The sequence below is a fragment of the Pithys albifrons genome, chromosome 3, assembly GCF_047495875.1.
Source record: "Pithys albifrons albifrons isolate INPA30051 chromosome 3, PitAlb_v1, whole genome shotgun sequence".
NCBI classification, from domain to species: Eukaryota; Metazoa; Chordata; class Aves; order Passeriformes; family Thamnophilidae; genus Pithys; species Pithys albifrons.
The window spans coordinates 77,573,369-77,589,224 of NC_092460.1; the positions used below are offsets into that span (position 1 = coordinate 77,573,369).

General features: G+C 39.7%; 1 protein-coding gene across 3 annotated transcripts in view; it reads right to left on the reverse strand.

Moving 5' to 3' along the window:
• The window catches only part of ANKRD26 (ankyrin repeat domain containing 26), a 55,648-nt gene that overhangs the window by 38,651 nt on the left and 1,141 nt on the right, over positions 1–15,856 (reverse strand). For 2 of the 3 annotated variants that reach the window (XM_071552465.1, XM_071552463.1), the window contains exons 2-12: positions 13,478–13,592; positions 13,060–13,233; positions 12,856–12,962; positions 12,327–12,464; positions 11,202–11,350; positions 8,072–8,122; positions 5,271–5,304; positions 5,118–5,190; positions 3,840–3,900; positions 2,496–3,511; positions 1,820–1,973 (exon numbers count right to left, since the gene is read on the reverse strand). In XM_071552465.1, the coding sequence (XP_071408566.1) occupies positions 1,820–1,973; positions 2,496–3,511; positions 3,840–3,900; positions 5,118–5,190; positions 5,271–5,304; positions 8,072–8,122; positions 11,202–11,350; positions 12,327–12,464; positions 12,856–12,962; positions 13,060–13,233; positions 13,478–13,592 (2,072 nt within the window). The remainder of the gene's footprint in view (positions 1–1,819; positions 1,974–2,495; positions 3,512–3,839; positions 3,901–5,117; positions 5,191–5,270; positions 5,305–8,071; positions 8,123–11,201; positions 11,351–12,326; positions 12,465–12,855; positions 12,963–13,059; positions 13,234–13,477; positions 13,593–15,856) is intronic. The other variant, XM_071552464.1, reaches the window with a different exon arrangement.

The window sequence follows — 15,856 nt, forward strand, 5'->3', positions numbered from 1 at the left end:
ACTCTGTGTGTGCTTTTGTTGGTATTAGAGCTTTTTCATGGACTGCTTTAAATAGTTTTTGCAGTCAGGTACTATCACAGGCAATCTTCTACCCTCACGCTGTCACAATTTTGTATTAATAAAAAGTGTTATTCCATAAACTGTTAGAATGAGTCCTTCACAAGCACTGGCAGTTGCCAGCAGCAGGTAGGACACTCAGATAAAGTGGGAAGACCTGCTGAGATGTCTCCCTTATGCTATTGGCTGAGTCCCCTGAAAAGGGCAGTTGAATTGCCCTTTGATCCAGCAGGGCTGTTTGGTGACGGATACCCATAATGGGACACTGACAGACTGGTAGAGCACAAGGGTCTCAGCTTTCCTGGGGCACTGACAGGCAAATAAATCACTGAGAGTAAAGGAAATCTCCCCTTTTCATGTGATAGAGGGTTTCTTCACAACCAGACACATCATAGTATGCCCCTTACACTGCCAGCTCCTTTTCCTTCCTTTCCAGCCGAAGATGGCTATGCACAACAGCTGACAGAGCCACAGGCAATATCTGAAATGTATGGGTAACATTCAGGGATAGATTCCAGTATGCTGCAGTCCTGCTGCACACAGAGCTGAGGTCACCTCTATTCAGTCTACAGCTCCAGAATTTGGCATTTATTATTACTTTCCACTGTACAGGGGGTACCATAGAAACACCAGTCAAACCATCCTCATACTGACATCACTGAAGTCACCAAGAAACAATGCTCCTTTTGCAGAACTACCAGGAAAGATCTTCCTTGACAGAGTTGTTACACTGCACCTTCCCAGAAGCTGAACACAAGCATTGCCTTTAAAAATAGAGTACAGGCTCACAGCTCAAACACCTACCCAAACACACAAGAGCTGTTTCTACCTCAGGAAGTTAAAATTCAAACCTTTTCCCTACCAGATGACTTTAAGGTTCAGTCTCAGTGGGCTCCTGGCCAGATCATACTATCTTATTTCTCTGTTTTAAGCTACTCCATTAGGTAAAACTGATGCAGGATTCAGTTGTGTAGATATACACACACACAAAAAAGGGAGGAAGGAGCTGAAGACCAGTGAGGGCACACACCTCAGAAGAGGAAACTGCTGGTTCCAGCCTGAACTCTGACTACTTACACCATGCCAAATGCATGCTTATGATAAAATGCATACAGACAGATGAGCACGTAGAGACACAACACTTGAATACAATGGGTTTTGCTACACAGATCCCTTGGGTAGCATTTGATCACCAGCTACACATGCTCTGGTAACTTCTACACACTAAGTTACTCTCTGGAGACAGACAATGGAAACAGTGCCTTCTCTTCCTGTTCTCAGATCTCAGGTAAGTACCAAAGTGCCCAACTCTGACCAGGCTGGTAATGTTTTCCAGCACAAACAAGTGTGAGTTCTCTCGGCTTGACTCAAGTCTTTCCTAGGTTTCAGCCAAGAGCAATCACAGCTTTTCAATCACACAGTACAGGCCAGAAAAAGGGAATAATACTGTCACATATAAGACACTCTAGTCCTCCTCCTATTTTTCACCTGTGCATTTTGTTCAGATCACTTCAGGAAGAATATAGCAACAAATCAGGAATAGTACTTCCTTCATATAGCATTGCTTGGAATACAGTGTCACAACTTCAGTTCTTCGAGAATGAATGAAAAAGAACAAAAGCTGCTCTCCTTCTCTGCCAATGCCCAATGGGTTTCACAGGCAAGGGAAAATGTCGCTGTCTCAAAAGTCAATCACCATTTTAGCTACTTTTCTGTGCATCAGTATTTGTAAAGGAAGTGGCAACAGTAGGTACTAACTCACTTCTCTCATCAGAGTTGTCTTTTGAAGCATTGTGGACTTCACAGCTATCATTATAAACAGAATTTTTCACATCCTCAACAACTGCAATTTGTAGCTTTTCGCCAGTGTCTTCCTTGTCCTGCATTTCAACTTCTTCCTGTTCAGGTGATTCTTCCTGAAAGAGATCAACTAAAGCAGCTGAAAACAACAGAAATAACCATGGTTTTTGCTGTTCCTCCATCAGCAATTCCTCGTGTCAGCCTAAGTCTAGCTTCATTAAGTTACATCATTCCGTAACACAAGCCTTTCCCCCCCTACTTTGCTCCAGGGAAAATGACTAGCTTCCCACGCTCAATCTTATGCAAGTTCCTTTTCATTTCCTCACTTTAAGACATCAAACCACAGATTTCCTAAATGACAGTAAATCTTCACAGATAAAAACTGTACACAGAACTGAGAAAATTCTAACTGATTCTAGAAAGAGTCTACTGCCTACTCTTTTTCCTGCAGAACCATATTCTCAAAGCAAAGAAACCATTTTGGCTATGAGTCAGCTTTTATCTAACATTAAAAATGGATGATCAAAAGATGGATATAGGTGAAGAATACATATTAACAGAAATCCAGTTTACCATTTGTTTCTTACCTCTATTACCCTTAGGAAATACCCTTGCGATTGAATCATCCCTATACTTACTTTGGTGCTCCAATGAAATGTTGCTCTCAAATTTTCTTCATGCCTATTTAAGCCCAAGTTTTCACTTTCTTGTTTCAGTGGTTCACAGACTTTATCATCTACTCCTTCATATTGCTCTTCGTCAGTATCTTCATCATCCACACGTTCAAGAATGAGAGAGGTTGGTCTTTCGCTTTCAAGTCCTGAATTTTTTGCTGCTGACCAAGAACTATTACCACTTTCAAAGCCATCACTGAAGCTTGACTTCTCCTTAAGACCAAAACTATCTGAGAAAGGTTGAGGTCTCTCTTTTTTCCCGTCTGTCATTTCAGAGTCTGCAAAACAAGAGTCAGCATTTCTATGAAACTTCTCCTGAATTGTGCTTTTCCTGTTCCAGCTTTCTTGCGTATCTTGCAGATTATTTAGATTTTGAAAGACAGCTTGTTTTGGTACTGATTTGCATGATACTTCATTATTCATGATCTTTGGAGATACTGAAATTTTATTTTCTTGCAACTTTTCGTAACAGCCAATTATGAAAGATACAGGAGTATCAACAGATTCCTCCACCTTTTCATCATGTTCTTTACTTATTTTATCATCAATGCAGACAGCTCCAGTTCTACACTGAGTGTCCTCTTTATATTTAGCTTTACTAAAATACTCTAATTTCTCATTAATTTCCCCTTTAGGTTCTGTTTTTTCCCCCTGTTCTTCTTTCAGTATTTCATTAGAACGAGCATCTTCCAGCTCTTCCTCCTCCTTTTCATCTTCAGTAAAATCTTCATCTTCCTCCTCTTCCTCCTCATAATCTTGATCATCATCTCCATCATCATTTTCATCATCTTCTTCCTCTTCCTCCTCTTCCTCCTCCTCCTCCTCCAATTCTTCTTCCTCCAAGTTGCTTGCAGCTGAGACATCATGATGAAACAATTCTTCACTGTCTCCTTTGTTCAGGTTTGCATCTGATGGGATTTGTTGTTTGACACTTTTCTTCGGTGACTTAGGACTTTCAATTCTAGAACCATCACCATCATCTCAAAGCAAAAGAAAAGGGAAAATGCATGTGAACAGAAGCAGTTGAGTGAAAAGCAATAAGCATGTTATCATATTAAAGCTCAGAAGAGGAGCATCTGGGAATGCTTGGAAAAAGAGACAGTTAAGGTTGGGCAGGATGGACTTTATGAGGGGAAAAGGCTTACAAGGGGACTAATATCATAATTTTAATAACTTATTTTATTCTGAATTATTAAATGCTGTTACTTTTCTCATTTACTACAGAAAAAACCCCAAACCCAGAAAACCTACTGAGCATGCCTACTTTTATATATTGGTATATTATGCAACCTTTTCCAAATAGCTTACTGTTTTTCCTGAACTGCTGTGAAGCATTCATTAGCAGTGTCAAGTTTGGCTTCTGCAGCTTCTGTAAATAAAGACATATTTAAGATTTTTTTACAGTAACAACACATCCTTTGTTCACATTCAGTCTTGAACAGTAAGTATAATCAGACTGTTCATATGATAATGCTGGCTTCATCCTATATTTCTAGCTACAAAACCACCATATGCAATTCAGGGGGTATTGCAAACTGCACAAACTGGCACCCTTCTGCACACTGTTTCCAAAACTATGTTAGCATGCCTAACAGTTCTAAAAATCTATTTCTAATATTTATAGTACTTAATTAAAATTCAGTTATATTTAAGAGAACAGTTCCAGGATGCTTGCTTACAAATGTGCACAACACACATAACTGTTAAGATCCCTAGACTTAATGTATACATTAGTCCCTGCAAGTAGACTTAGCAAAATAGCCCTGCATTTCAAAATCACGCCAGAAAAATGCATCATTTCTATTTAAATCAATGCAAGAAAATAAAATCATGTTGAAACTAAATATGCTTCCATCTCCAGCATTACAGAGTTCATTGAACTATCACAGTCAGGTTCCTCATCACTGCAGAATCCCAATGCAACAAACAGATGCTCCAGACACCACTCAGAAGCTGACAATACTTCTGATCATTTGTAAAAGCAGGAGGGAGTACAGCTTGTAGCTGATGAAAAGAATACTACCCGACCATTCAGAAACAGAAGTAACACATGCAGTGTGAGGTCACATGCAAGCACAGAATGTCATCCTATAGAAGAAAGAAATGACCCATTTGAGTAACCCATCCATTCATTGAGCATTCTTGAGGAACCTGCTGAGGAGGAAAGGAGGACTAGGTGATGAAGGATTTATGTAGATCTCCATAAATTAATGTAATATTTCTTTATCAGTTAGAGATTTACAGGAAACAACAATGTTTGGAGAAGAACAGAATAGGTTATAATAGTAACTTAAAAACTTTTAGGGTCTGTAAATCTGACTCAAATGAACACAAACAAATGAAACTTTGTGGTTGTTTATCTTGTCACCTACTGCTCTTTTGCTCCAAACCACTAATATACTGCACGCTCTGTCCCAGCATGGAAAAACTCACAGCAGAAGAAAGTCTGGCAGGCCAGAGACTGCTTCTAAAGAGAAAACAATATTGGCTGGAACAGCAGCATCTTTCAATCCCAAAGAAAACTTGCCCTCAAGTCCCTTATTTTTTTCAGGCTATTTTTCTTGTAAATGCACCATAATATTATACCTTGGGGGTAAAATCAAGTTCTTCTTCCTCAGAGGTATGCCAGCTGTCATCGCTCCCCTCTTTCTCAGAGCTTCTGGAAAAGCAAAGCAAAATTGAGTACTGTGCCTCTCAAACCATCCCTCAGGTAAGTGTTAGGTACTTTTAAAGTCTCACCTTATTGAGTCTCCTTGGGAAAAGTCATCTGTGGCTGTTCAAACATTAATTGACATTAGTTGAAATTAGGTTGAACATATTAAAAATTAACTAGTAATATAAACATTTAACAAGGACAGCTGTATATGTCATAATAGAATGATGCTTCAGGTAGTCAACTCAATACAAGGTGGTACGAATTAACACATTTCCAAAACAAAACTGCTTTTTCAATCCACATTGAATTAAAAAGAAAAAGAAATAACATAAAGAAAAGAAAAAAAGACCAGAGCTTTATCTCCTTAGAACTCTTATACCTAGAAGTTTAAGGAAAATGCCTCAACTCAACTTAAAAAAAAGAAGACAAAGCATAGCAGAAATATGCTGTTAGTAAACATTGAACAAAATGGTGGTGGTTTAGAAAGACATTGACTAAAAGAACCTCCAAAGTACTCACATTACACATGAGTGCACATCACATGCAGAGATTTTACTATTTTAATGTAGCACTGTGTATAACATTACACTAGCTACAACACTATCTGCTGCTCTATGCAATTACAGGATTATTCTAAAAGGGAAAAAGAATTAAAAAGCATAATCAAGATCTAAAGGTAATTCTCAGGTAGAAGAATCATCAGCAGTTCTCCACACTGCACCAAAAAGGGTGTTCAGCAGACAAAAGGGCAAAATCAGGGCATTCTATACTATGCTCCAAGCATTCATCAGTGTTACAAAGGCAACTTGCACATAGGATCATAGGATAAATCAGGGCAGGAAGGAAGTCTTAGCCAACTGCATTCTCAAAGCAGGCTCAGCTATGAGGTCAGGTAAGGTTGTTTAGGGCTTTACTCAGTCTGGTCTTGAACACCTCCAAGGAGGGAGGCTGCACAACATTCTGTTTTACTGTCTTTAATGTTTCCACAAGCAATTAGAAACCCTTTCATTTCTATTTATGCCTCTTGTACCTTTGTCTACTGTCCTGTATCACCAGGAAGCACCTGGCTTTGTCGTCTTCTCATGTGTACCAGAAGCTGCTGCTAGGTCCCCTTCAAGGACACCTCTTCCCTAGACTGAAAACGCCTGATTTTCTCAGCCTGTCCTCAAAGGGCAAGCAGTCCTGTCCCTGACGAACCCAATGGCCGGCCACTGAACTTGCTTACTGTTGAAAGACCAAACTCTCCTGCACTGGAGGCTCAAATTATACCTGGGGTGCTGGACACAATCCAGCAAGTGCCAAGCAGGAGTGGATAATCACTTTCCTCAATCTCTTCGCTATGTTACTCAATACAACCCAGGACACTGTTGCCAGGGCACCCTGCTAGGTTATTCTCAGCTCACTCTCTGCCAAGACCCCCCTGACTTTCTCAGCAAAGCAGCTTTCCAGTCAGGCAGTCCCAGCATGATTTTTAGCAAGTGGGTTTCCTTTTTCAGTGCATCCTTTGCAGTTGCCCCTGCTGAATTTTGTAAGAAACACCTGACAGTTCATTTACACAGCTTGTCAGGGTAAATGCCTCTGAATGGCAGAACTGCCCTGAACTGTATCTACTGATTCTTCCAACTTAAGGCTGCTCACAAACTTGATGAGAGTGCACTCTAGCACATCACTGATGTACTAAAGAAACCTGAACTCCAGGAATCCAGCTTGAAGAGTGATAAAACCCTTCAACCATCAATATCTAAGATGAAACAAAAGGGCTCTTCAATTCCCAGAACAGAAGGGGAAAACAAACATAACTTCCACCTAGTAGCTATTTCACCTACTTCCTCAAGTTCTTGATAACGAATTCTTGTTAACTACCATAACAAAAAGAAGTTGCTTATAAACACGACCTTCCAAAGAGTTGCACAATGACAACCAAACCAAGGTCTTGTGCAGAGTCATGCAAGGGAAAAGAAAACAAAGCCATATCATGCTTGAAGAGATCTCCTCTATAGCAGTGAATCACAAATGAGTATGCAAATTTTGTCTGTTCTAAAGACAGGGCTCGTGGAAATTTTGATGAGTGCATCTTCTGATCTGCACTGGGCTTTTGGACAATGAAATACAGTGTGCATGTTGTGTAGAAAAAATGTAGAAGCTGAAGCCTCCAGTGCAAGGACAGGCTAACAGTGAAGATACAAACACACTTTCCAATTTTTATCATTTCCTCTTGCAATATTTAAAAAAATATTAATTAGTTGTACATACGACAATTTTCTGTTATCTCAATCAGTACCAGCAGTCTAATATACCTGCTAACATCCTAAGCTGAATAAAAATCTGTCTCTCAGAACTGGGTGGATAGTGTGGCACGGTCAGTTATCACTCCTGACAGGTGACCTCAGCTGTATTTTCAATTAGCAGAGTTATAATTCATCAAAACAGCCGAGTCAGTTTTCTGAACTTTTGGTTTCAATGAATATCAAATTGAAGCAAAGATCAAGACCAGGTCACACTGTCCTTTAGAAGGCAAGAGAGGGAAAGTTCATGAGATCGCTTTCAGACAAATTCTGACTACTTTAGAAATGAGAGCTAGAAAAGCAGTCTTGCTTGTTTCTACTTTATTTGAAGTCCATTTCCATTTCAGACTAACAGAAGTGCATATTTAAAAATAAAACTATTACCACTACTGACACAAAGCAAACACTAAATTCAATAATAAAGGACCAATGCAAAACATGCAAACAAACAGAAATCACTCCAAGCCAGCTCTCAAATATAATTTATAAACCCAATATCATCCAAATAGGGACCTTCAGGATATTAAACATCAAAGATGTGTTCGTATTTTTATATAGTACAACATCTTTCGTATTTGAAATGCTACTATATAAAATACCTTTCCTTGATTTTCCTGTTCTTGATGTCTCGTTAGGAGATTGTTGCATTCCTAGATCCATTTAGGAAAAGGCATGGAAAGGACAGATGAAACAATGACATCAGAATAAACTGGAATTCCCAGAAACTTGGAAAACACAAGTAGTACATGAAAGCAGCTATAGCAATGGGAGAATATACTGTGACTACCGGCCTACTCTACAGTTACAAGTGCTGGGAACAAAACCAATCACCATCTACAGAACTCTACTCTCCAGGTACAGTGTCAAACACTAAGTTAATTTCCTTGCTCCCTGTAAGACATCCAGATTTCAATATTTTGAAATACTGAAAAAAATTATGAGAAATTCACTCTTTCGACAACTTTGTATTTCCCTCAGCTTGACTACTCTTTGTCTAGAACAGGCTGCAAATGCAATTCCTTCGTGCTTCTAGTGCTTTATACATACAGCACACAAAAGTCCTTACTCTAAACACCCCAGAAATCTGTATGTGCCAACAACTAAACTTTGGAGATAGCTTATCCAGAAATTTGAAGAAAATCTTGGCTCCTAGTACTCACACCAGCAACTCTGAGCCATTATGTTATTTACACTCACTCAAGTTACAGTTTTAGCATGTTTGTTATCCCTTGTTAAAAAAGGAGCCCTGTAATTTGTTGCCTTAAACCAGATCACTTGAAAAGTTGTGTCAGCTGATACCTGATGCAAACATAGATCCCCTCCTACCTCTGTCTGAAGATAAGAGAGTCCTGATTACACTGCTCTGACCATTCTGAACCGTTCACACAGAGAATCTATGCCACCACCCAGAACACAGACCTGACAAGAACATTCCTCCAGGACCAAAATGGATGAATTGACTGGTGTGAGTATCACGCATATGTGTTTGTGTGTGTGCATTGTGTGTGCATCTCTGTGTTGTGGAACAGAATTTCAGAATATAAATTACTATGCACCTGCTCTACCCATCCTACATAGGAAATTTCATATTTTAAGCCAACAAATGGAGTAGTTCTGTTATTGCAGCTACCTGACACCAAATTTCTTCACGATGTAGAAAGCAGAAAGTGGTCCTGTTTATACTCATCTTTCCACATGGAATGAATATAGCAAAAGGATTTTTATCAAAAAGATACATTTAAAGAGTTAAGAAATGATCTCAACATGGTTTCTCATACCTCCTCCATTTCTCAGTTTACTTAAGAAATGATACAGGACAACTTTCACCAGCCTTGGGAAATACAATCACACCAAGGAACTTACTTATTTTCTAAGAGCTCACTGCTGGAAACCCAACAGTTTCCGAAGGGACTCAGGGAAACACAAAAGGAACAATACAATATGCAGTGCAATTGTTAAAAAAAAATCTGAATCCATGCCTTTAGAAAAACTGCATAATTATCAGTTTTTGACAAAGAAATTCCAACTTCAAATCTAAAAAGTTCAGTATGCTAGGGCCAGGCCATTCATTTAGAGATTTTTGCAAATCTGGCTGTGATTAATAAAAAGGTTCACATGCTGACAAAAAAAAAAAAAAGAGTAAATATTCAAATAAGCAAAAGCTAACTTCTTAAATATCCTGACTTCCATATTAGAAGAATTTTGAAAAATGTTCAGTAAGTGCAAAAACAGCAAAAGGAATAAAGACAACATTGAAGATCCCAGAAAAATAGCACAGAAGAGCAAAAGAAAAGAAAGTAATTCTAAAATGAGTTTCTCTGTTCTCTCAAGATTATTCCAGCTTCTCCTCTAACAGAGGCTAAGTCTGTTACTGCAGCATATCCAAGGGACTCCCCCGGTGCAGGATCTACCTGTGCTCTGCATGTGCAAGCCAGAGACTGCAGAATTAATGCTGATAAACATTCCCTATATGTTACTAATCTCTCAGAGACAGTAACAAGCAGTGTGCACTACTACCTGTACCAAGACCTTTCAACAAGAAAAATAATTTCCTGCAATCTACAAAGAAACTTTATAAATCTCCAACTAGAACAAAGCAACTGTTCTTAAGTCAAAGGAACTAAGTTTGACTCTAAATTAAAATCCCGTATCTGAGAAAAGTCAGCAAGGAAAAATATCCTGTAGTTTGCTCATATTTCTTGACATATTTAAAAAAGGAGCAACAAACTGTATTTAAAAGAGTAATGAACAGTGTTTGAACACTCTTCTGACCGTTTCCCACACAGTTTCAATAAAACACCCCTAAAAACTCAGAAAGAATAAAACCGCCCACTTGTAGGGTCTGAGATGTAAAGTGTAAGACAAACTATTTCATTTATACTAAGGTATTAATTTTCTAGCATTCCTTTAGGGCTCTGTGAGCTCATAAGCATAGACTGGATTTTTAAACTCACTAAAGGACTGAATGATTTTTTGATCACAAGGCAATTATTTTTCTGGATCACAAGGTAACATTTAAAAAAAAACTTCATAAAATTACTGAAAAGTGGAAGAAAAGTTTTAATTTTATTGCAAATCAAACTGTGCCTAAGGCAATACAGGGTACACAGACACTGCAATGCTATTGCTAACAAAGTTATTTTTACAATTTAATTTTTCCTAAATATGTCTGTACAGCACCTACACAGAAACAATTGTAACTGATGTTGAGAAACAGGATAACTTGCTATAAGGACCTTAGTGCAGATCGAACAGTCAATATTAAAACAAAGACACAAACTCCATGAAAATCAACAAGACATGTATCTTTCTGCTAATTCCTCTTTTGTTTCCCAACTAAAGAGGAATGGCTGTTAGGGATGAACCTACTGCTCTTGTACAGAATGGCCATCAGCAGGTAAACAATACACACCTGAAAAACAAAAACAATTCTGCCTATTTCCTTTCCTGCTGCCTTTCTCCCTCTCTCTCAAGGAAAACGTAAATAGATGGGCAATCTTAGACAGAAGGCAACAACCCTAAGAAGCTGACATGTAACACACAAAGCAAATGCAGCCTAAAGAAGCACCTCCAACTAGCAACAAATAAGCACATTCACAAAACTTGTGCTGCTCCATCTGATGCTCCACTAAAACGAATGGCGAACACATAAGTGTGAACAATACAAACGCCCTACAGAAAAGGCCATAGTGATTTCCTCATGAGCTACTCCAGGGTTAAGGATCCTACCTCCTCTGTCCACCGCGGGTGCACCCAGTGTAAAGCCAGCAGCTCCTGCCCGATGTGGAGTGCCAAGAACTGTGCCGCCCTGGGCACCCCCTGCACAAACTTCTCCTGTGTTTTCCCAGTCTGCGTATTCTGCCAGCTGTTTGCTAAGACTGCAAAGAGAAAGAGAGGAAATGTATCTGGTAAAAAATAACCACACACTTGCATATACCATTTAATAGTTAACAGTCACTTACTGTCCATCCCACACATAGTAACAGAGATTCATACACCCGTATTCACTTACTACACGACTGTAACATACTTCAATATGCACTACAATCATGTTCACTCTATAGATGCATATTCAAAACTGCAAAGTCATTATATATTTTAGCCTACTTTTAAGCACACTTAAGCATCCTAGAGAAGAAACAACCACAGGCACAAAACTATGCATAAGAGGAGTAAAACTGCTCCAGATTTTAACAAAAGGGATATCACTTAGATCTTCTCTAAAACAAAGGGTTGGTAGGTTTTGATCGCTGTAGTGGAAACCAGCAAGGACAACAGTGCTGGTCTGTGGAGACGATTTACATGCATTTCAGTCTGCCAAGTTCCACCTCTGGATAACTGTAGGATACAGACACTTTTTATAGTTTTCAGTAGGCAGATGTGGGCTTAGCAACAAAACTTGAAATCTAAGAGAGAACTCTGTGTAGAAATTTTCCCCAACTTCCAAATTAACACTAGATAGTGGAATGACAAAGAGGGCCTCAAATTGGGCCAGGGGAGGTTTAGATTGGGTATCAGAAAAATTAGTTCATTGAACGGGTTGCCAGACATTGAAAGAGACTGCCCAGGGAGGCTATTGAGTCACCAGTCCTGCAGGTATTTAAAAGATGTTGTAGATGTGGTGCTTACAGACATGGTTTAATGGTGGGCTTGGCAGTGTTAGGCTCATGGCTTCATTTGATTATCATCTTAGAGGCCTTTTCCAACCTAAATGATTCCATGAAGACATCACTGAGTGCAGCTTCAACACAGGTCTCAACACATCATTAAACCTTGGTGCTGTTATCAAAAATTATCAAAAGCCACACTACTGATAACTGACAACTTACTCTAACAATAAAGTTTAAAATTTACCTAGAATATCCATGAATAACAGCATAATCCTCAGCTGTCCATCCATTAGTGTCTTTATGGGAAACATCAGCACCATACCGAAGGAGAAATTTTATCACATTAAGCTCTCCCCCAGAAGCAGCAGTCATAAGTGGGGTTCTGAAATATCCAAAATAAGAAATAGATCTGTTTTACATAGAAACTGTAATTATTTTTATTCCTGTTTGCCTTCAAAAAAGTATTCTCCCCACTACTTTAAAATGAACAAAAAATAAAGCATTTTTTAGTAAGTATTAAATGAAACAATAACATGGGAGAGCGAGTCAAAACTAATGTTCAATCTTCAAACAAAGCTCCCACATAGACAACAATTACATACAAACTCTGCTGCTAAGCAGGAGATGGTTTTTCAAATTGAGGCAACGCTTCTTAGATAATGGCAGGTTTCCTGCCAGAAAGGTTTTTTTTCAGAGCTCATTCCTATGTCTCTCATCAATACAACCTAAAGAATACTAAAGAGACTCATTTAGAGTTTTGACAAATCCCTCACCTTTCACACCGATCTCGAGCATGCACGTCAGCTCCTTTTTTAAGGAGAAACTCCACTATCTCTTCATGATGTTCGGAGACAGCAAGAATAAGTGGAGTATATCCCTCCTAAAAGAACAGATAGAGTTAAAACAAAAAAAAATCATCAATAAAAATATGAATGCAAATTTTTGAAAGAACTTCCTCAACAAATATAAAAATTTACCTTATTTTGCACATCAATATTGGCATTATGCTGAAGTAACAGCCCTGCTATAGTGGTATTAGGAGATAGCACAGCCAGGTGAAGGGCAGTGTTGCCATCAGCGTCTGCCAGATTCGGGTCAGCACCATGTTCTAGCAGAACAGCCACACAGTTTTCTTGCTGGCATTGTACTGCCTGGGAACAAAACACAAAACAGGAAAAACTTCTCACATTTACATTTCACTCTGTTACAATTCCCTCAGCTTCCCAATACAATACTGCAAAATAAGAGCACCTTCAAAGATTAGCTAACATACGCCCAATCCACACAAATCACAATATACACTCTTCTACACAGCTCTAAGTAAAGAATTCTATAAAATACATAATTTAGGACATAATAAGCCTCACTGACAAGAACTTAACATAGTCCACATACCTTCATCAGCGGCGATCTGTTATCATTGTCAAATAGATTAAGCTTACACTGGTTTTCTACTAGATAGGTAACTACATCCACATGGCCGTTTGCACAAGCAAGATGCAGAGGCGTCCTACAAGTTAAATAAATCAAATTAGCACAGACAGGCATAATTTCAGGCTTCAATAAATGGATATGATCACAAGTTTCACTTTGCCCTGGTTTGGAATCACACTGCTGTAACTAGGTCCTTTGTATTTAGGGAAGCTCAAACTAACCTTTGAAACGTTTTAGTTCCTTGCTGAGAGACCGAGGCACAACAGCTCCCTGGTTAGGTGGGAACAGAGAGGGGGAGGTACACCAATAAAGTAACAGGTGACACAGGAACTCATCAATTTGTAAGCAGATACTCCTTGTTAGAGGGCAGCTGATGGGCACCTTCCACAGCAAAGAGCATGACAATAAGAAAAACACACAAGACTTCAAAGAACTTGTGATGTCTTGTTACAGACATTGAAGCATCAAGGAAAAGCTCCTCAAGAGCAACTACCACCAACTTTTGAAAAGTTCCCAGGCAAGCATGCAGGATCCTTAATCTCTGAAAAAATCACTGAGATTATCAGAAAGTTAAACAGGACTTCTAATGAAAGAGTACATGATCATCTAAAACCTGCTACTACAAAGCACTAGGAAACAGGACAAACCTGAAGTCATTAATGGCTCCGAAAACAGAAAACTCTACAGAAAACCTGTGGGCTCACTGCTGCCCCCCCCAGCCAAGTCTCAGTCTGCCAAGAAAGGAGATGCCTCTGCTTGGAGCAGGGACTGCTGAGCTCCACAGAAGATCCACTTCAGGGAACAGTCTGGGAGAACATCAGAGAGTTCACAGTTGCCTGTCTCCACAAGAGAGCTTCACTAACACCAAAGCTGTCACACCACCCTTCCTGGGGTTCCTGCTCAGACTCAGCTCCTCCTGCTGCTGCAGCCATACATTGATCACCCATGGGGTAGAAGAGACCTGCTGATGTCTGAGCAGCCATGAAAAAACAGCCAGGAGGCAACAGAGCAACAGCAGGTTGACGGCACACGCTTTCAAAGGCACCTGAGCCAACAACCCAGCAGCTACAAGACACGCAATGCTAAGCTCCAGAGTTCACTTTGACAGGCAGCTGACAGGGTAAATCTCTCTTAGGGATTAGCTTTGACCCAGGATTCATCACTAGCCAGTATCATGCCTGCAACGCTTTCAACTCTGACCTGAGTTTTGCCAATCTTTTCCAGCAGGACTGAAGGCTTTGCTAGACCACTTCTGAGAAGTCTGCCTGCTCTTAACTGATGCTGTTCCAAATGCATTTTGTGGAGGTCCTATGGGCTACAAGATCCACTTTATGGAAGGAGCCTGTAGGTGTGAGACTTGACACATCCTACGTGCAAGATTTTCCTTTTGGAATTCCCCAAGAGTGGAACTGAGATATTCATACAAACAAGGCACATTTCAGCATTTCAGCCGTTTCTTCACACGTTTCATATTTTTCACTTCTATATCCAATGATGTCTTTCCGTCCTGGAGGACACAATGAAGCTCTGAAACACAACTGCATCTCATGGTTGGTTGTTCACATCACACCCACAAGCACTAAGAGGGAGTGGGTGGGCCTGCAACCCTCGGGGCTGGTATGGTGTACAGGGGATGCAGCAAGCAGGCATGCTCTGTCCACTGAACCCCTCTCAGCTAAGTTTTCAGCACAGAGCATTGTCATGCCAAAATCACTGCAGTGCTACAGTGCATCCACTGCCTTTTCTCTTGTGAAACTTGTTTTGGGTTTTGTTTTTCACATTGTGCTACTTCATTTTCCCAGTCAGAACACTGATAATAGCTTGATACACAGAGGGAAACCTTTCTAGAGGAAGCAAAGCTGTCCAGACAATGAACTTAAATACAAAAACCAGTCAAATTTCATACCAGTACCTGCTAAGACCTGGTGACTATTGCTATAAATGCCACTGGGCACCTTGACTCAGGCAACAGGAGTCACAAAATGCACTTAGTTCACCTTAAACTGCATACCCCATCTACAACTGCATAAACAAAGGCTAATTCCCAACACTCAGACACATAATCCACATTACCAAAGTGGATGTTTACTGTGCTCATCGTTGCTTCTACAAATCTAGGTGTTTCTATGGCAATAAGTGAGCTGGCCACCAAAAGTCCAGCCTTCAGGACAACCAGCCTGGGAAGCTGAGCTACTCTGCTAAAACCAGCATCTCTTCAGAATACCATGAACAGTTTCACTCTGAACCTTTTCATAAAAGGTATTAAAGGGCTGACACATACAACACCCCAAAATTTCAGCTGATTCCCTTATGCTGGATCACTAGGAACTATGATGCAGC